The sequence below is a fragment of the Oncorhynchus clarkii genome, chromosome 19, assembly GCF_045791955.1.
Source record: "Oncorhynchus clarkii lewisi isolate Uvic-CL-2024 chromosome 19, UVic_Ocla_1.0, whole genome shotgun sequence".
Taxonomy (NCBI): Eukaryota; Metazoa; Chordata; class Actinopteri; order Salmoniformes; family Salmonidae; genus Oncorhynchus; species Oncorhynchus clarkii.
In genome coordinates, this window is record NC_092165.1 from 43613423 (window position 1) to 43632751 (window position 19329).

The following is a 19329-nucleotide window of genomic DNA, read 5'->3' on the forward strand; positions in this document are numbered from 1 at the left end:
AAACAGCATGTGTGCAGACAGTATTATGAATTGTTCCCAAGTTAAGAAAAACATATTTTTCTACACTGCTCAAAAAAATAAAGGGAACACTAAAATGACACATCCTAAATCTGAATGAATGAAATATTCTTATTAAATACTTTTTTCTTTACATAGTTGAATATGGTGACAACAAAATCACACAAAAATTATCAATGGAAATCAAATTTATCAACCCATGGAGGTCTGGATTTGGAGTCACACTCAAAATTAAAGTGGAAAACCACACTACGGGCAGATCCAACTTTGATGTAATGTCCTTAAAACAAGTCAAAATGAGGCTCAGTAGTGTGTGGCCTCCACGTGCCTGTATGACCTCCCTACAACGCCTGGGCATGCTCCTGATGACGTGGCGGATGGTCTCCTGAGGGATCTCCTCCCAGACCTGGACTAAAGCATCCGCCAACTCCTGGACAGTCTGTGGCGTTGGTGGATGGAGCGAGACATGATGTCCCAGATGTGCTCAATTGGATTCAGGTCTGGGGAACGGGCGGGCCAGTCCATAGCATCAATGCCTTCCTCTTGCAGGAACTGCTGACACACTCCAGCCACATGAGGTCTAGCTTTGTCTTGCTTTAGGAGGAACCCAGGACCAACCGCACCAGCATATGGTCTCACAAGGGGTCTGAGGATCTCATCTCGGTACCTAATGGCAGTCAGGCTACCTCTGGCGAGCACATGGAGGGCTGTGCGGCCCCCCAAAGAAATGCCACCCCACACCATGACTGACCCACTGCCAAACCGGTCATGCTGGAGGATGTTGCAGGCAGCAGAACGTTCTCCACGGCGTCTCCAGACTGCCACATGTGCTCAGTGTGAACCTGCTTTCATCTGTGAAGAGCACAGGGTGCCAGTGGCGAATTTGCCAAACTTGGTGTTCTCTGGCAAATGCCAAACGTCCTGCACGGTGTTGGGCTGTAAGCACAACCCCAGCCTGTGGACGTCGGGCCCTCATGGAGTCTGTTTCTGACCGTTTGAGCAGACACATGCACATTTGTGGCCTGCTGGAGGTCATTTTGCAGGGCTCTGGCAGTGCTCCTCCTTGCACAAAGGCAGAGGTAGCGGTCCTGCAGCTGGGTTGTTGCCCTCCTACGGCCTCCTCCACGTCTCCTGATGTACTGGCCTGTCTCCTGGTAGCGCCTCCATGCTCAGGACACTACGCTGACAGACACAGCAAAGCTTCTTGCCACAGCTCACATTGATGTGCCATCCTGGATGAGCTGCACTACCTGAGCCACTTGTGTGGGTTGTAGACTCCGTCTCATGCTACCACTAGAGTGAAAGCACCGCCAGCATTCAAAAGTGACCAAAACATCCGCCAGGAAGCATAGGAACTGAGAAGTGGTCTGTGGTCACCACCTGCAGAACCACTCCTTTATTGGGGGTGTCTTGCTAATTGCCTATAATTTCCACCTGTTGTCTATTCCATTTGCACAACAGCATGTGAAATGTACTGTCAATCGGTGTTGCTTCCTAAGTGGACAGTTTGATTTCACAGAAGTGTGATTGACTTGTGTTTAAGTGTTCCCTATATTTTTTTGAGCAGTGTATTTAACAAAAATGACAAGTTTTGAAATGGTCAGACTGCAATGCAGAGGTGCTTTAAATAAATACGGCTTGACAAGTTTTATTCATAAATTCCCCCCGAAGGCGTCTTGGTCAGTTCACATGTTTAATCCAAAGCAAATGAACATAGTAATTCTAGAAAATAAAAGTAGGGAAACAGTTTCGTAGACCTTTACCAAATTAGGATCGCAATGAAAAAATTAAGATAATCAAAAATAAAACCTTAACGGGCAAATTTGCCACTTCTAACATCTGGGTTGTTATGAAGTCTTACACAGTTTGTGTAACTTCATGATTTCATGTATATTGACTGTTTAGTGATGTGCAAAACCAGATTATTTTTTCAAGTAGGATCCCTGAAATGACTAATAAAATAAATGGACAGTCATTTTCAGCTATCGATATAACCCATCTAGTTCTGATCATATGTTGCTCGGTTGTCTTCGTCTAATAACATCTGTAAATAAATAGACGCTCAAAAACCTATAGATATGTATAGCTAGTTTACATCCATGTGTTTGTTGTTCAAGGCTCAAATCGCCATGATTCCATTTGACAAAACCACTCCCACCACCAACAAAGTTGCAGCTCCAAATAGACTATATTCTCATTAGTTCCAATAGGCCTAATATTGTTGGATGGTTGCTAAGGCTATATTTGGCAGCTATTGTTGAGCACACTACTTCCAATGGAACAGGGTTAGCTACTTAGCTAACATTGCTAATGTCAGCACAAAATATACAGGCTTAAATGAGAGACTAGGATTCCATAGTGATTTGCCTGTAAATGTCATAATACATGTGTTCTAACAGGCCTACATGTTGTTTGGATGTTGTTTAAGACAGTAGCTAAGATTAAACTCAGCTGTTATTGTTGCAAAAACCTATTTCGGATGTAACAGTCAGGCTAGCTAGAATGCTAGCTAACCCTCAGATACAGTAACTTATGCTTAGCATTCGTTAGCATCTAAATTCTATTATTTGAGTGTAATGCAGTTGATTGGTGACAGTGGGATGAACATATATTCAGCATGATATACATGCAAGCATTATAATATGAAATGCACTCAGATGAAGCTTGTAAAGCTAACTGTCGACTGGACGGAGCATTGCATCCTGGTAGGTGAAACGCACCCTGGGAATTGCCGTATACTGTAGATGAGGGCAGTGCAGAAGCTTAAATGACAAAAACTAGGAATCGTGCAGTATGACAGACAAATTCGTTTCAGATCTTATGGTGGGGCATATACGAACAGCATAATAACTGGTTATAAAGTGGTGTTGTCCTTTAACTCTAACACCTTCAAGCCATACACCCAACCGTTCAACAATTGCCTTTCACACTAGTCTAACAGACTACAAACACCTTCAAAAAATAAACATTCCTTTACACTGATATGCATGTGCAAAACTATTTTACCAACAGAGTAAACTAGTAAGGCAATGCAACAGATCAGTCACCCCAAGCAGTCAAAGAACAGCATCTAAGAAGCAAAATAAATTAAATCCCTGAAAACAACTGAAGACACAAAAATTGAGGGAATGTTTTGAAGCTATATAATGAGACAGTATATATCCAGATAGGGAGACCTGCATAGTGAAGGGTGAGTTCTACTAGACTAGAGGTCTATGGGCTTGGTGGCTGACAGCAATCTGCCCTCGTTGAGGAGGTTCCTGGGGGAGCCTCTGTAGTAATACACATCCTTCTCAGCCACCTGCTGTACCACAGACCTCTCACCTTCACCTCCTGGGTCTTTAACAGGTGTCACACCTTTGGTCTTCAGTTGTACCTTGTTGGTCACGTCGCTTAGAGTGTAATTCCTGGGTTTGCCGGCGATGCGGGCTGGCTTCTTGGGTGGGACTGGAGGAGAGCAGGTTTTTGTGGAGCGGACCTTGTCAAGTGTGGGGCCTCCCTGATCGTTTGGCTGGCGCTGAGCCCCAGCAGACAGGCCACTCTCCAGGCTGACAGCCTCTCCCACAGGGATGGTGGTTACCTGGCTGGAGGAGGTGATACCAGCCGGTACAGGCCACCTGCCCCCCAGCAAGGAGTTGATCCTGCGGATAGACTGGCGCACAGGAGTACGCTGGAACTTGAGGGGGGACCTGACTGCTTTGGCCTGTGATTTGGGTGAACACAGGGTGAGCTTATTGAAGCGCTGGATGTGGTCTACCACCCTTAGTCTGCAGGTCTCCAGGATGCCTGGGGAAGGCAGCTCCAACGGCTGCTGTTCCTGCCTCTGGGGGTGGGCACTGGGTTCTGGGGATGCCACAGCCTCAACATGTACCATTACAGGCACTGTACCCAGAGGGGGAAGAGGGGTCTTGAGCTCCTGAAAGTACTCCGGCCCTGAAGCTCTGTATGGAGTGGACTGGACCCCAGCAGCAATGCTGCGTGTGAAGTGAGCAGGGCTCTGGATGTCCAGGGCATCGATCAGCTTGCTGCAGTTCACTTGCTCAGCCACAGTATCTGCCTCTCCAGCTATAGACCTGTCACCAGCACACAGTGACCAGTCACAGGCCTTCTCTGACAGACTGCCACATCCTCCCACTTCAAACAGGGCACTATCTATATACAAGGGAGACAGAGGAACAAACTCAATCTGACCAAATGTGATGTTGTGGTCATCAGCCAGATGCCTCCAAGGAGTTGGCATGCCAGAACGCTCTTTGTTTGGTGACACACCTTTGAGTGTAGAAGATTCAGAAGGAGTTGAATCTGTTTGAGTGTTCTCAGGCTGTGTTGCCTTGCCCCCTTCAGAGGGGGCACCGTCATCCCTCAGTACTCCCTGTAGGTCGCTGCCGGACTCAGTGAAGGCTCTTTTGATCTTGAGCAGGGTGGGCCTGGTCAGAGTCCGGCTGAATGAGCACTCACTCTCGAGGCTCTCAGCTCTGGAGGCACAGCACAGCTTCTTGGGGAAGCTGGCCACCATGGGGGGCTTGGCCACCACGATGGCAGGCTCAGAGTAGTAGTTGTTCTTCAGACACATGTTAATGGGGGTGTCGGTGAAGGAGCCTCCGCTGAAGACATGGCCCTCGTCAGGGGTCTCCCCACTCCAAGACGTCCGGAGGGCACTGCCGTCACACTGGGGGGTTAGCAGGTTGTCCTCTGACTTACTGTAAAACTTGGAGCCTGTGGAGCAGTGGGCATTAGCAGACATCACTTCCCACAAGGGACAACAAACACTGATCCATTTCATGCATTACTTTAGCACAAATTATGAAAGTACATTATAAATAATGTTAGTAGGTTTTAAAAAAGCAACTCACCCTTTGAGGCACTCTTGTTTCGCAAAACAGTAGGGCTAAATTTGCCGTCTTTGAAGCAAAAACTGGTGGTGCTCTCTGGAGTGGCAAGTCGCCAACCAATGAACTCTGAACCCTCTCTCTGAATCGCCAGCATGGAATAAGAAATGACATTGTTGGGATGGAGTTATGTACTTTTTAGTCAATCATATAATGTTGCCTTACACTAAAACCTTGTTAAGTTATGTGAAATATTTTCTTAACTCTTCTTGAACTGCACTGTTGGTTAAGGGCTTGTAAGTAAGCATTTCACAGTAAAGACTTGTTGTATTCAGCGCATGTGACAAATAAAGTTGTTTTGAAAATCTGATGCATCATAATTTAAGGGTCTTCGGTGTATGGTAAAAAGTTACTCAGAGGAAATTAGTGTTGGTCAATATTGTTTTATTAAATTGCAAATATACATCAGTATGCCATAGGAAATTAGTGTTGGTCAATATTGTTTTATTAAAATTGCAAATATACATCAGTATGCCATTATAAAGTGACCCATGCATAAACCAAGTTACAGTTCAGTTTAGGTAAATATAATATTTGGTTAATATTAAATGTTTTTAAAGTCTTAAAATGTTAGATTTCACTTATATTAAATATTTCAGATCCTAGAATTGAGAATATAAACATCTTGGTTCACTAGTTTATCAGTATAAACATTCCATTAAAATGTTACAGAACAGTCATGCAGAAATAACGGAATTCTCGCCTTGAAAACAAGAACGTTTGATTTACGTCAAGTAGAAGCTCACAACCTCAAAATGGTCTCCAGTCAATTTATTAACTGAGCATGCATTACTGAAAGTAAACATTTGCCCAAACTGTTATAAAATCAACAGCCAAAAAAAAAAGAAACTAAAAAGATTAGAAATAAGTGCTACTGTGCAAAATTGTACCTTACAATTGCACCCCAAGCATAAATGTAGATGATTTATTCTGATTAATACAATTAGTCAATTTGCTAAGGGGGGGGGGGGGGGGGGGGGGGGTCATCGTCAAGACTGGGATTGAGAGCAGTCTTTTCCTCCCATTTGAGGGGCAGATAATCAGTGTGAGGTCATACATGGGTATCTGCACTTACAGGATCTCTGCTGCTCTTGCCCAGGCTGAAGCGAAGGCGCAGGGACTTGCGAACATTTTCTTTCTTGGTGACCTTGGGAGAGAAGCAACCAGCCTTCCCCGACTCTACTCTGAAAAACAGACAAGAACATACTGTTTCAACCATTGTCAAGTTATAAAATATTATACAATATAAACATTTAATAAGAAGGCCTCTCCTCCGATGCAACAGAGAGAAGTGTGACATGAAAAGGTTGGTGTGTTTGAGATCGTTATCAGCTTAGACATAAGTTGTCATCTGCTTGAGCAATACATTTTCAATTCCACATAGGATCAGGAAATAGCCTTTGATAAACCACATGACGTATGTACCTGTCGACAAAATGTCGGCGACTCAGTCGTTTGCTCTTTCTCCTTGCAGAGCTGGCAGACTGCCCGCTGGACCTCCCAACTAAGGCCAAAGCATTATGGGAGGAGTCGAGGGATTTTGAGGCACTTGGGTCAAGGTATCCTGAAAAACAGGAGCAACAAACTCAATGCACATGAATACTTTTTAGTAAAAAATAAAAACTTAGATTAAATACAGCTGTGAGTCATTGTGGAGTTACCTGGTCCAGGAGTGGAGCTTCCACCGAACAGAGAATTAGGAAATAATTCTACACCAAGGTTCTTTTTGATGGATCGCCGTTTCTTGTTGGAGAATCCATAACTATGACCAGATTCCAAAGGAATTTCTCTCTTGGAGCTGGGAGTAATTATCACAGGAGTTGCAGAGGAAAAGACTGGTGGGGTAAAAAAAAAAGAAAATCACAAGAATTAATTCATTATTAGGTCATAGTCTCCCACAGATAAATATTCAGAACAGCTGAAATAATTCACTAAAATTCTTGATTTGCGTCGATTAAGAAAATTAAAGCCAAAAACAAGCACACAGACAGAGTAGGCAAGACAATTTGGGCAGCCATCAAATCAGTAATGTAATAGCGGGGGAAAAAAAGGTCAAGACAGTGTTACTACGCATTCACTACATAAGCGCAAATGGAAAAAAAAATCTGAAAACAAATTTAAATTAAGAGTTACATTTCTGTGAAAGACAAGCAGCTGATTCCCTGTTGCAGGCTGAATTAAATGAATGCGTCAGAGCTACGGGGCATTGATGCTCTCATTCGACGGCAGGAGGAGAAACATGACCTCGGTACCTACCATATCTGTCTGACTGGGGAGTATTTGTGGGTGTTCTATTTGTTTTTAACTTATTCAGAGCTCCATTGACCATATCTGCAATGCAAAAACCATTCCATATCTTGAAATTCAATGGAGATTTACAGAAGAGGAAGAATAAGCCTATAACATTGGATCGTTTAATATAATTTCAAAGACGACCCAATGCTGGAAAAAATACAAATTCTACGAGCAATGTTCTTCCAGGGTATCTTACCCCCTAGACTGCGCCTGCATCTCCTCTTGGCCCCTGAATTTGTGTCCAAGTCCTCTAGTCGCTCAAGCGTAGGGAACAGAACATCTGCCTCACAGCCCAGCATGGCTGGAATCTTCTCCATGATGAACTGAGGTACCACACCTACCACACAGAGACACATTTAGACACGGTTTGCTATGAACATTCCCTTTTAACTTTCAATTACCAGTTGATTGATGACACCACAATAACAAGGCTTGAACTGCTACCGAAGTCTGAAGCGTGTTCTATAAGGCAGTGGACCACAGCTGCCTGTTGCTTGAGGCGTTTCTCTGTGCTGGCGTTCATCTTGTCTGCCCCGTCTCCAGCGTGTAAGAGGTTGGGAGCCAGGATCACAGACAGGTTACTGCTGTCCATCTTATTCACACCACTCCTGAGAGAAAAAGCAAAACCAGATTGAGAAAAAATGATTGACCAAGTCCAAAATGGTACAGTGTGAAATGATACTATTTAATGAGACAAACTTGTGAAATCATACCTTTGAGAGACTTTGTTGAGGAAGCCAAAAAAGTAACGTAGAATGCTCATGTTCCGGTCAGGCAGTACACAGGACAGGAGCAGGGTGGCATAGGTCCTGTCCTCCTCTGTGGGCAGCTGCTGGGCCTTGAGGAAGGCATCATGCAGCTCTGTAGGCATAACGGGATCTGGCAGCTCCCTAAAGAACTGCTTGACCAAGCCAGCCACATCACATGGCAGGGCAGTGGACAGGCACCTCTCACCCTTATCCAACTTCACCTGCACAGAAAAAAAAACAATCCGGCCTTGTGTTTAACTATTCCAGCAGCCAGAGCCTTCCTATTCATAGCAAGGTCAACTTCAGCAGGGTCAATCTCCAGCCATCACTCACCCGGAGTGCTTTCAGACGAACAACAGAGCCAGACTTTCTGAACAAGCCCTCTGTATCCACATGCTCCAGCAGACTTGCACATGCATCTATGAGAAAACTGGAGAGCAAGGGGATGGGAGAAACATTAGACCAAAAACAAAGGACAGAGAATGTTGGCCTAACACGCACGAATGAAGGACGACAAAATATGTTGTTAGAAAGTTGAAGTTCTAGCTAAGACAGGTGTTTATCTTACCATGGTATATTTGCATTCTCCACATTGTACTGCAGAAGGCTCTCCAGCGGTACACCAAACACTTTCACCTGGAAAACATGATAAAACAAGTTCATGTTTGATTTCAATAAGGAAGGCTTTGCATGGTAGCTGGTTAAATTATTCTACATAGGCCTAAGCTCACTAATAAGCTTTGACTTGGTATCCCATCCAACTTCCCGCCACGGAAATGTCTGAAAGGGCACAAGTTTTTACACGGGATTTGTCCCCATTTAACAGAAGGCCCTGAAAGCTGTTTTACAACAGTTAGGCATTCCCCTACCCAAGGAAGTAGTTAGTAACTCATCACCTGATCAAATACAAGCTAGCGCTATGTTGTGGCTGCCAAGCGTCAAACATTCCGCTAAGTATTTTAGAGGGAGACTGGAAAATAGGTGCCTAGCTGTGCTTTTGAAAAACAACAGCCTATAGCCTACTACAGTATAATGACAGCCCTGTGCCTTTTACTTGGTACATTTTCTGCCAGTAATTTTCACCTGGCCCAAGGAAAGTACAAGTTTAATGGACCAAACCAATTGCCTGAAATCAAATTAGGCTAACTGCCTAAAGGCAAGCATGTGCCTTGTACTACCGTCTCATCACCAAGCCCAATTAAACAGTCCAGTGCACTATTATGTATGCCAAATGTGTCTACTATTGTTAATCATTTGAATCATTCGCAACAATTCACTTCAAATCAAATTTTATTGGTCACATACACATGGTTAGCAGATGTTAATGTGAGTGTAGTGAAATGCTTGTATTTCTAGTTCCGACAGCAGTAATATCTAACAAGTAATCTAACAAATTCACAACAACTACCTAATATACATAAATCTAAAGGGGTGAATGAGAATATGTACATATACATACATGGATGAGCGATTGCTGAGCGGCATAGGCAAGGTGCAGTAGATGGTATAGAATACAGTATATACATGTGATATGAGTAATGTAAGATATGTAAACATTATTAAAGAGGCATTATTTAAAGTGGCATTGTTTAAAGTCACTAATGACTAATTTAAAGTGGCCAGTGATTGGGTCTCAATGTAGGCAGCAGCCTCTCGGAGTTAGTGATTGCTGTTTAGCAGTCTGATGGCCTTGAGATAGAGACTGAAAAACAGCTTCTCGGTCCCAGCTTTGATGCCTCTGTACTGACCTCGCCTTATGGATGATGATGTGAACAGGCAGTGGCTCGGGTGGTTGTTGTCCTTGAAGATCTTTTTGGCCTTCTTGTGACATTGGAGGGCAGGTAGTTTGCCGCCGGTGATGCGTTGTGCAGACCACACCACCCTCTGGAGAGCCTTGCGGTTGAAGGTGGTGCAGTTGCCGTACCAGGCTGTGATAAAGCCTGACAGGATGCTCTTGATTGTGCATCTGTAAAAGTATGTCAGGGTTTTGGGTGAAAAGCCACATTTCTTCAGCCTCCTGAGGTTGAAGAGGCGCTGTTGCGCCTTTTTCACCACACCGTGTGGGTGGACCATTTCAGTTTGTCTGTGACGTGTACACGGAGAAACTTGACGCTTTCCACCTTCTCCCCTGCTGTCCCTTCGATGTGGATAGTCCACGATCATTTCCTTTGTTTTGTTGACATTGAGTGAGTTGTTTTCTCCAAAAACTACACTCCGAATGCCCTCACTTCCTCCCTGTAGGCTGTCTCGTCGTTGTTGGTAATCAAGCCCACTACTGTTGTGTTGTCTGCAAACCTGATCATTGAGTTTGTAGGCGTGCATGGCCACGCAGTTGTGGGTGAACTGGAGTACAGGAGGCGGCTTAGCACGCACCCTTGTTGGGCCCCAGTGAAGTAGAGATGTTTCCAACCTTCACCCCCTGGGGTAAGCCCTTCAGAAAGTCCAGGACCCAATTGCACAGGGCGGGGTTGAGACCCAGGGCCTCCAGCTTGATAATGCTTTTGGAGGGTACTATGGTGTTAAATGCTGAGCTCTAGTCAATGAACATCATTCTTACAGAGGTATTCCTCTTGTCCAGATGGGATAAGGCAGTGTGATGGCGATTGCATTTTCTGTGGACCTGCGGTATGCAAACGGAGGTGGGTCTAGGGTGGCCAATAAGATGGAGGTGATATGATCCTTGACGAGTCTCTCAATGCACTTCATGATGACAGAAGTGAGTGCTATGGGGATGTAGTCATTTAGTTCAGTTATCTTTGCCTTCTTGGGTACAGGAAGAATGGTGGCCATCTTGATGCACTTAACTAGCTAGTTATGAACCCCCAACACAATTCAGACGAAGAGACTAATCCAACAATGAACGTGAATTACAATGACAGGCTAACAAAAGTGCTCAGACTGAATGCAAATTAGCTAGTCAGCCAGAATGGTTCTCAAAAGGACTCTTTTCACACCACTTCGTTACCATTGTCATAACCTGAGACGTTAATTATCCTAACCTGCTGCCTAAATTACACTAATCTGTTACAAAAACAAACCACTTCCGTAACAATGTTTCTCGGTTTGCAAACATGGAATTTTAGCTAGCTAACGTTAGCTACTTAGCCCACCAACTGACTCATTCAGGCAGTTTTACAACCAAATTTTGACAATTCTGTCTAAGAGTAACGTTAAGCATTTGAGTGTTTATCTAGCTTGTAAGCTAAACAAAAATAGACTTAGTTACCTTGTTGTTAGCTGTCAACTTGCAGCTGGTGCCTGCTTTGTTTTTGTTCCAATTCTTAGTCTTTATCCCATAAGCAGTACGAAGGTGTTGCACAATAGCCAGGCGCATCACATTTCTTTCCATTACCTTCATCTTTAACTTTACAAATGACTTTCACTGTGCCTTCTTAAACTTTCAACACATACTGTACCAACTTAGCCAACTTGCAGGTCTATGCTTAGCTACTATTATCCCTCTTGAATCTAACGCGTCAGTATAACAGCTAAATGAGTTATCGTAACCCACGTCCGCACGTCTCCTTCCTTTTAAATCGCCAACAATTCTTTGCGTATGCCCTTCTCATTCAAAACAATCTCGCTAACTTGACATACCAAATCATTCTACACGTAACTTACAACTAGCTAGGTCGACCTAAAAGCAACCGCCGAGTCACTGCCAATTATCCAGTCCCAGCAGAATCGACCCAGCTAGGCGCGATCATTCTCGTGTGACTAGCCCACGTTCGATATCATCTAACGTTAACAATTCTCATAGCTAGCTAACCATAACTAATGTATATTACCGTATGCCTAAATCTGTATTCTAGCATTTACCTGAATACATAGCTATTCTCTTGTTTTTATATAATCTGATATTCCTTAGCTAGCTATATTGCTTGCAGACTACGTTTCCCTGAAATATTTTTTCCGCACATCTTTTAAACGGCAAAAGCGTTTCTACATCTTCCGCTCTGATTGGCTAGAGTGGGTTCAAAATATTAAGACCCACACAATGTTATTTTTCTTCTTCGTTGGGGTTTATCGGCTGTTGGCATCCAACATTATGGTGCATTACCGCGACCTAATGGACTGGAGTGTGGGCCAGAGACTGAGAAACGAAATCCTAACTCAGCCCCTTTTCTATTAAAACATCATACAGTAGACATATGTTAATAATTATTTAGTAAATATAAGTTGACATGCAATCATAACTGACTGTGGTGCATATAAAGCACCCACAAGCTACTGTAAAAATACATGCTCCACTGTCTCTGTTTCCTGGCAATAATCACACTTTCCTGTCTGATTATTTCCTATCACATTTAAAGTCTTACTCACCCGTAATCTTGTAACAATAGCCTCCTCTATTCTGCCCCTTCCTGCTGTCTGTTTCAATATGATTTGTGTTGTAGTCAAGACAGACAAAGATATATAAGCAAACTTTACTAGGCATGTTGTCAACCAGCACATTACTATAGTAAGTAACCACTGGCTTCCGTTTCCTGTGTAACATCAATATGGGTAACATCAATATTGCTACATGTTCTTTTTTTTTATACAAGGGCAGACCCAATCTAACTTTGGCTTGTAGTCCATGTCTGCAATAAACTTAAATGTGAACTGAATGTTTGTTTACTGTCTGACTGTCCATTCATTATTCAGGTGTAGGGCCATCAGAAGACCTATACAAGACCTTGTGTGGGGAGTGTTGATTACATCAGGAGGTGCTTGACCTGAGATGTTTGGATCTTCTTGTTGATGTGCAGCGTTCACCTCCAGGTTGTGTTCAGCACCCTGCTGGGCGTCAGCTGGTGCTCTGTTTACTGGCTATGTGCCAGGTACCTCAACAGTGGGGAAATCCTCCTCTATTTCTCCGCTCTTCCTCAGGTGTCGCCTGTTCCTCCTGAAGACTTGTCCTGGTTCTGTCTTCACCTCATAGGACCTTTGCTCCACAGGTCTGACTACTGTGGCCCTCTGCCACCACTGTTTCTGTCCTGTGAGTGGCTGAACTCTCCCCCTGTCATCTCATTGCAGCTCTGTGAGATCCTTAGCAGAGGTGTCGTAGTACTTTGCCTGTTTCTGCTGTCTTTCTTTGAACTTCTCCAGCTGACAGTTTTCCATCCCTGGTCTCAGAAGATTTTCACTCATTATAAGTAGTGTCTTTGTACGTCTTCCCATGAACACCATTGCAGGGCTGCTGTCTGTTCCTTGTGACTGGGTATTTCTGTGATCCAGCATTACCAGGTATTTTTTTTTAAAATTCACCTTTATTTAACAAGGTAGGCTAGTTGAGAACAAGTTCTAATTTGCAACTGCGACCTGGCCAAGATAAAGCAAAGCAGTTCGACACATACAACAACACAGTTACACATGGAATAAACAAACATACAATCAATAATACAGTAGAAAAATCTATATACAGCATGTGCAAATGAGGTAGGATAAGAGAGGTAAGGCAATAAATAGGCTGTGGTGGCAAAGTAATTACAATATAGCAATTAAACACTTGAATGGTATAATGTGCAGAAGATGAATGTGCAAGTAGAGATACTGGGGAGCAAAGGAGCAAGATAAATAAATAACAGAACCGTCCAGGGAAGTGATGCTGGACGGGCGGGCAGGTGCGGGCAGAGATGGATTGAAGAGCATGCATTTAGTTTTACTTGCATTTAAGAGCAATTGGAGGCCATGGAAGGAGAGTTGTATGGCAGTGAAGCTCATCTGGAGGTTAGTTAACACAGTGTCCAAAGAGGGGCCAGAGGTATACAGAATGGTGTTGTCTGCGTAAAGGTGGATCAAAGAATCACCAGCAGCAAGAGCGACATCATTGATGTGTACAGAGAAGAGAGTCGGCCCGAGAATTGAACCCTGTGGCACCCCCATAGAGACAGCCAGAGGTCCGGACAACAGGCCCTCCGATTTGACACACTCAACTCTATCAAGAGAAATAGTTGGTGAACCAGGCGAGGCAATCATTTGAGAAACCAAGGCTGTTGAGTCTGCCAGTAAGAATGTGGTGATTGACAGAGTCGAAAGCCTTAGCCAGGTTGATGAATATGGCTGCACAGTAATGTCTCTTATCGATGGTGGTTATGATGTCGTTTCGGACCTTGAGCGTGGCTGAGGTGCACCCATGACCAGCTCTGAAACCAGATTGCATAGCGGAAAAGGTACGGTGAGATTCGAAATGGTCGGTAATCTGTTTGTTAACTTGGCTTTCGAAGACCTTAGAAAGGCAGGGTAGAATAGATATAGGTCTGTAGCATTTTTGGTCTAGAGTGTCTCCCCCTTTGAAGAGGGGCATGGCCGAGGCAGCTTTCCAATCTTTGGGAATCTCAGATGATACGAAAGAGAGGTTGAACAAGCTAGTAATAGGGGTATTGAGATAAACTTTTGTTATTGACCAAATACTTATTTTCCACCATAATTTGCAAATAAATTAATAAAAAATTCTACAATGTGATTTTCTGGATTTCTTTTTCTCATTTTGTCTGTCATAGTTGAAGTGTACCTATGATGAAAATTACAGGCCTCTCTCATCTTTTTAAGTGGGAGAACTTGCACAATTGGTGGCTGACTAAATACTTTTTTGCCCCACTGTATGTATCTTAAAAATAGTCTACTAAATGCAATCAATCAGTCAAAGGAAAATATGAATACAAAAAATCGTATTTACTTTTTCAAAATGCAATATTTCTATGCACATTTCAGATAGATATATAGATTAATAGATACATTGATTAAAGTTGGCGTATGGCATCTTGATAGGCCTATAACAATGCCGAAAACAGTTAAGAACAAATGTACTTAAAATGATCTATTTTTATTACAACAGTACATGTATATACAGTAAACAACACAGTATGAATGTATGGGTGAATGGGGGGGGGGGTTGATTGTTTAGAAGCACTTCCTGTGGACAATGGAGGGGCCTGCCTCATCGTACTCCTGCTTGCTGATCCACATGGCCTGGAAGGTGGACAAGGAAGCCAGGATGGAGCCACCGATCCAGACAGAGTACTTACGCTCGGGGGGAGCGATGATCTAGAAGATAAACAGAGTACAGGGAATTGCTTAGTTTCACGTAGACCCACTGTAAATCGGAACATGACAATTAACTTGAAGGTTAACTTCATGAAGGTTAACATGGCGGGATTGTCCCTCACCTTGATCTTCATGGTGCTGGGGGCCAGGGCTGTGATCTCCTTCTGCATACGGTCAGCAATACCAGGGTACATGGTGGTACCACCAGACAGCACATTGTTGGCATACAGGTCCTTACGGATGTCAATGTCACACTTCATGATGCTGTTGTAGGCGGTCTCATGGATACCAGCAGACTCCATACCTGGTAGAAGATATTACGGAAGTCCATTAATTGACACGGCAACACAAAAACATTAATTGTAATATCACATTGTATTGTAACCATAATGCATAATGCATACTGTAGGTATGACTTACCAATGAAGGAAGGCTGGAAGAGGGTTTCTGGGCAACGGAAACGCTCATTACCAATGGTAATGACCTGACCGTCAGGAAGCTCGTAGCTCTTCTCCAGGGAGGAGGAGGAGGCAGCGGTGGCCATCTCATTCTCAAAGTCCAGAGCCACATAGCATAGCTTCTCCTTGATGTCACGCACAATCTCACGCTCAGCTAAGGGGGGCACGTTTCAATGATGAGAGGGAGAACATTTACAGAACTGCACAGCAAGAGATTGCTCTAAACACACAGAAATTACAATGATATAAAAAATGAGGCATAACGTCATTGACAGAAGTTAGCTCTCCTTACCGGTGGTCACAAAAGAGTAGCCACGCTCTGTCAGGATCTTCATCAGGTAGTCAGTCAGATCGCGGCCAGCCAGATCCAGGCGCATGATGGCGTGGGGAAGAGCATAACCCTCATAGATGGGGACGTTGTGGGTCACACCATCACCAGAGTCCAGCACAATGCCTATAGGGAGCAGACAAGGCACGCTAGTCAGTCAGACATGACTGACAGGAATGACTGACAGGAATGGTCGGCTGTTATATGGGAATCACTCCAAGCATTTGTCACATCATAAACAAACAATGCCGCTGACATCAATGGCTACAGGTGTGCCACACACCCTGCCAAACAGGGATTAACATGTCCTTGACAACAGAGGAACAATTAATCTAGCTATCTCTGACAAGTAAACAGCTCACTTACTCAACACTATTGTTATATGTGTGCATCACCTTGATTTGAGCTGTCTCCTGTTGTTATGTTGAACACTAATGTGTGGAAGCGACCTACATATTGTATCAGTAATATAGCAACTATCCATGGTTGACATTGGTACATATAAAAGGCAGTGTCCTGGAATACTGACCGGTGGTACGACCGGAGGCGTACAAGGACAGGACAGCCTGGATGGCCACATACATAGCAGGAACATTGAAGGTCTCGAACATGATCTAAAACACAAGAATAAGAGAGACATTTCAGAAGTTTGCTGGACTGTTATGCTCTAACAGAAGACGTGGATCTGAAATAAAGTGGGGGGAATAATGGAGTTAAAAGTACCTGTGTCATCTTCTCTCTGTTGGCTTTTGGGTTTAGGGGAGCCTCTGTCAGCAGGGTGGGGTGCTCCTCAGGGGCCACACGCAGCTCATTGTAGAAGGTGTGGTGCCAGATCTGCAAGGATACGAAAGAGTTCCCTGTTTATTATGTTATTATGCTGCATGTGTTTATCTTGCTCTCTTGGCACTCTAGTCTTGTGCCAAAGTCAATGCCCAAACTCAGCAAGATGTTGTAAGAAGTGTGTAGTAATTTAGGACCCACCTTCTCCATATCGTCCCAGTTAGTGATGATGCCATGCTCGATGGGGTACTTCAGAGTCAGGATACCCCTCTTGCTCTGAGCCTCATCACCTACATAGCTGTCCTTCTGACCCATACCCACCATCACACCCTGGATGAGAAAGAAGAGAGGTTAGGAGTGACACAATCATCACTGTAGCCTAGATGACAGAGTGCATACTAACATAATGCACCCTTTTTGACAGTTTCCCCCAATAAATGTGTGTCCGTACAATGACACAATCTATACCCGCCCCAGTTACATTATGGTACAGTACCTGGTGACGGGGCCTTCCAACAATAGAAGGGAAGACTGCACGGGGAGCGTCATCTCCGGCAAATCCAGCCTTGACCAAGCCAGAGCCATTGTCGCACACAAGGGCGGTAGTCTCGTCGTCGTCACACATGGTTAGGCTTTACTGGGATGGTCTGTGTGTGACAGAGAGACACAGGGGTGAGACTGAGTGGTGGGAACAGCTGCAACCCCCCCCCCCCCCCATCATTGAAAGAATTTCAAGCAAGCCTATCCTAATTGGTTTGTTCACAACCACAGATTTATTACTGTACTGACATGAAAAATGTTCGCATCCGAAATACAGCATTTTTTTTGTCTTTTGGAATAATATATTTATTTTACTACTGTAGTCAAATTCGTACAACTTGTCTTGTAACTATTTTGAAAATGTTATCAATTCCTTGTATTTCAAATATCAGCTATCTACAATGTATCCCATGTTATTTTTGTCCCAAACATGTTGTGAAGTTACTGATACTATGTATCAGCTGTCATGATTGTTCCTGGGACATTATAGGGCTGCTCCAAAAAGGGGCATATCAGTGGAAGCAGGAAGCAAGACCAGCTATCTATTTTAAGCTCCACCCCCTGGCTGCTCCATGCACAGCTACACCAAGTGCCACATTGACCTCCATGGATCCCTATCTGGAACTATTTCAGACATGGGAGAGTTGGAGCCAACCCAGAGAGCAGCTGTCGGCACATTGTAGCACCTCTGTTTACAGCATGGCTCCTTGCTCCATCTGCCTATAATGGCTTCATTCATTAGACACAATTTAGTTCTGTCTCAATGTTCCTGACCAAACCAGTGTTGGTCAGTGTATCGGTAACTGTTATTATACTAAGTTATTACACTGTATTTGCCGGCACCCTCCCCACCAACACCTGATGATAAATCATTTATTTCTGAATAGCTGAATGTCTTGTATTATTTTGGAGAGATAGCATGAATCCATTCCAATAAGCAGTTACTTCAGTTTGAAGTGTATTTCTAGTTCATGCTTCAATAAAGCTACAAACAACCCATCCAGGTAGAAAACACTATATCATCCAATGTCAGAGACCAGCTCTGTCTGGTCAGCGCCAGGTTAAGATGTACTCAAATAACTAAAATGTGGACACTTAGTCCCCACAAAGTCTCATGTTTTCCATAGAAATAAGTAGTAAAATACAGAAATATGTACTCACCAAGTTGTAGCGCAAGACTGATGCTTCCACTGGGACAAAGGAGGAGGGTGAGAGGACCCCTTAAATAAGAGTGGGGTCTGGGGACCAGGGGTGGAGCCTGGAGTTCACACAATTCCAAATAAGAGCTGCTAGAAAAAAGGAAAACGACCTACAAGTCAAATTATGCGATTGGTTGAGATGGAACTCCTCAAAAATGGTGAGATGCTTCCTGAGAAATGCCAGACTGATATGCTTTAGAGATGAGAATTGAAAAGGGAATGTTTTGTTTTATTAAGATGTCTGGGTGTTACAAAGGTGTCAGACCATTAAAATGCAATTACAATGGTCTTCTTTATTTAAATACTTTTCTGTAGGTAAAGCTTTCATTTAAATTGTATTTTTTTTAACAGACAGAATAGTTTAATTATAGCAAGTTCAGTGCATCCATTTGACACTAAAGAATTCTGAATCAAGGTTCTGATCAGTCATGATTTCTGAAATCACACAAAAAGGTGCATTGGTCATTGTAAATTTAGATTGATGGTGTTGTTGTTTTAAAGGACAGGGTTTGTGAGAAATCTGAAAAGTGATTAAGACATTTACTGAAATTGTACATCATACAATTCTCTCGAAAAACATTGAGCAGATGTGTCACAGTGTTTTCGTTGACACTCACTAGGTAAGAGCGGAAATAGTAGACTTGTGGGCCTTGTTAAGGAGATGAAAAAGAGAGGCTTTGGTCCAGTCAGTAAAACACTGTATATGTCAGTGGGCCAGGCTGCTGCTGGAATGTGAGCTGAGCCCCTAAATGTGGTGAACAGCTGAGGGTTATGACGTCTCGTCCTTCTTCCGAGCTGGCGGTCTGACTGGTCTGCGTCCACCGTGCTGAGCCCTGATTGGTCCTGCTCTCTCCTTTTAGGGTCATGGTGTGTAACAGGTGTCGTTAATGTCCATCCAGTGGGGTCCCCCCTTGTTGAGTTTGCAAACTGAGATCCTTATTCGTCCCACCCCCTTCAACAGCCTTTATTTTTTCTCAATGTACCTTATGAGGAAATACAGTCTTTCAAGTTTCACCTTTTCAAATGTATTGAGAAAATCAATCA

The 19329-nt window shown here is 43.6% G+C and overlaps 2 protein-coding genes across 4 annotated transcripts; both read right to left on the minus strand.

Moving 5' to 3' along the window:
- Positions 1-1550: 1550 nt before the first annotated feature.
- LOC139375251 (rho GTPase-activating protein 11A-like) lies at positions 1551-11922 on the minus strand. Of its 3 annotated transcripts, XM_071116862.1 has the most exons (12): positions 11178-11922; positions 8520-8587; positions 8285-8381; positions 7916-8172; positions 7647-7810; positions 7399-7539; positions 7164-7238; positions 6569-6742; positions 6333-6471; positions 5983-6091; positions 4872-4989; positions 1551-4734 (listed from the first exon to the last, which is right to left on the minus strand). In XM_071116862.1, exons 1-12 carry the CDS (start codon positions 11307-11309, stop codon positions 3224-3226), a joined length of 2985 nt encoding a protein of 994 aa, XP_070972963.1. In that variant the 5' UTR covers positions 11310-11922; the 3' UTR covers positions 1551-3223. The 3 variants fall into 3 exon arrangements, with proteins under 3 accessions (XP_070972963.1, XP_070972964.1, XP_070972966.1); XM_071116863.1 differs by lacking the exon at positions 7164-7238 and having other exon boundaries at positions 1657-4734; positions 11178-11861; XM_071116865.1 differs by lacking the exons at positions 1551-4734; positions 4872-4989 and having other exon boundaries at positions 5277-6091; positions 11178-11893.
- A 2821-nt stretch (positions 11923-14743) lies between these two features.
- Positions 14744-18328, minus strand: LOC139375252 (actin, alpha cardiac muscle-like). The gene is made up of 9 exons (XM_071116866.1): positions 18248-18328; positions 17043-17193; positions 16748-16876; positions 16490-16600; positions 16296-16380; positions 15731-15892; positions 15401-15592; positions 15103-15284; positions 14744-14980 (listed from the first exon to the last, which is right to left on the minus strand). Exons 2-9 carry the CDS (start codon positions 17169-17171, stop codon positions 14837-14839), a joined length of 1134 nt encoding a protein of 377 aa, XP_070972967.1. The 5' UTR covers positions 17172-17193; positions 18248-18328; the 3' UTR covers positions 14744-14836.
- Between the last annotated feature and the right edge of the window lie 1001 nt (positions 18329-19329).

Excerpts from the sequence above, each read along its gene's own strand:
- LOC139375251 (XM_071116862.1), bottom strand. The coding sequence starts at position 11,309 with ATGAAGGTAATGGAAAGAAATGTGATGCGCCTGGCTATTGTGCAACAC. Across the intron at positions 8,588-11,177 it reads AGTTGACAGCTAACAACAAG|GTGAAAGTGTTTGGTGTACC; the intron begins GTAACTAAGTCT and ends CATGTTTTCCAG. Across the intron at positions 6,743-7,163 it reads TCCCCAGTCAGACAGATATG|TCTTTTCCTCTGCAACTCCT; the intron begins GTAGGTACCGAG and ends TTACCCCACCAG.
- LOC139375252 (XM_071116866.1), bottom strand. The coding sequence starts at position 17,171 with ATGTGTGACGACGACGAGACTACCGCCCTTGTGTGCGACAATGGCTCT. Across the intron at positions 16,601-16,747 it reads ACTGGGACGATATGGAGAAG|ATCTGGCACCACACCTTCTA; the intron begins GTGGGTCCTAAA and ends GTATCCTTGCAG. Across the intron at positions 15,285-15,400 it reads CTTCCAGCCTTCCTTCATTG|GTATGGAGTCTGCTGGTATC; the intron begins GTAAGTCATACC and ends ATCTTCTACCAG.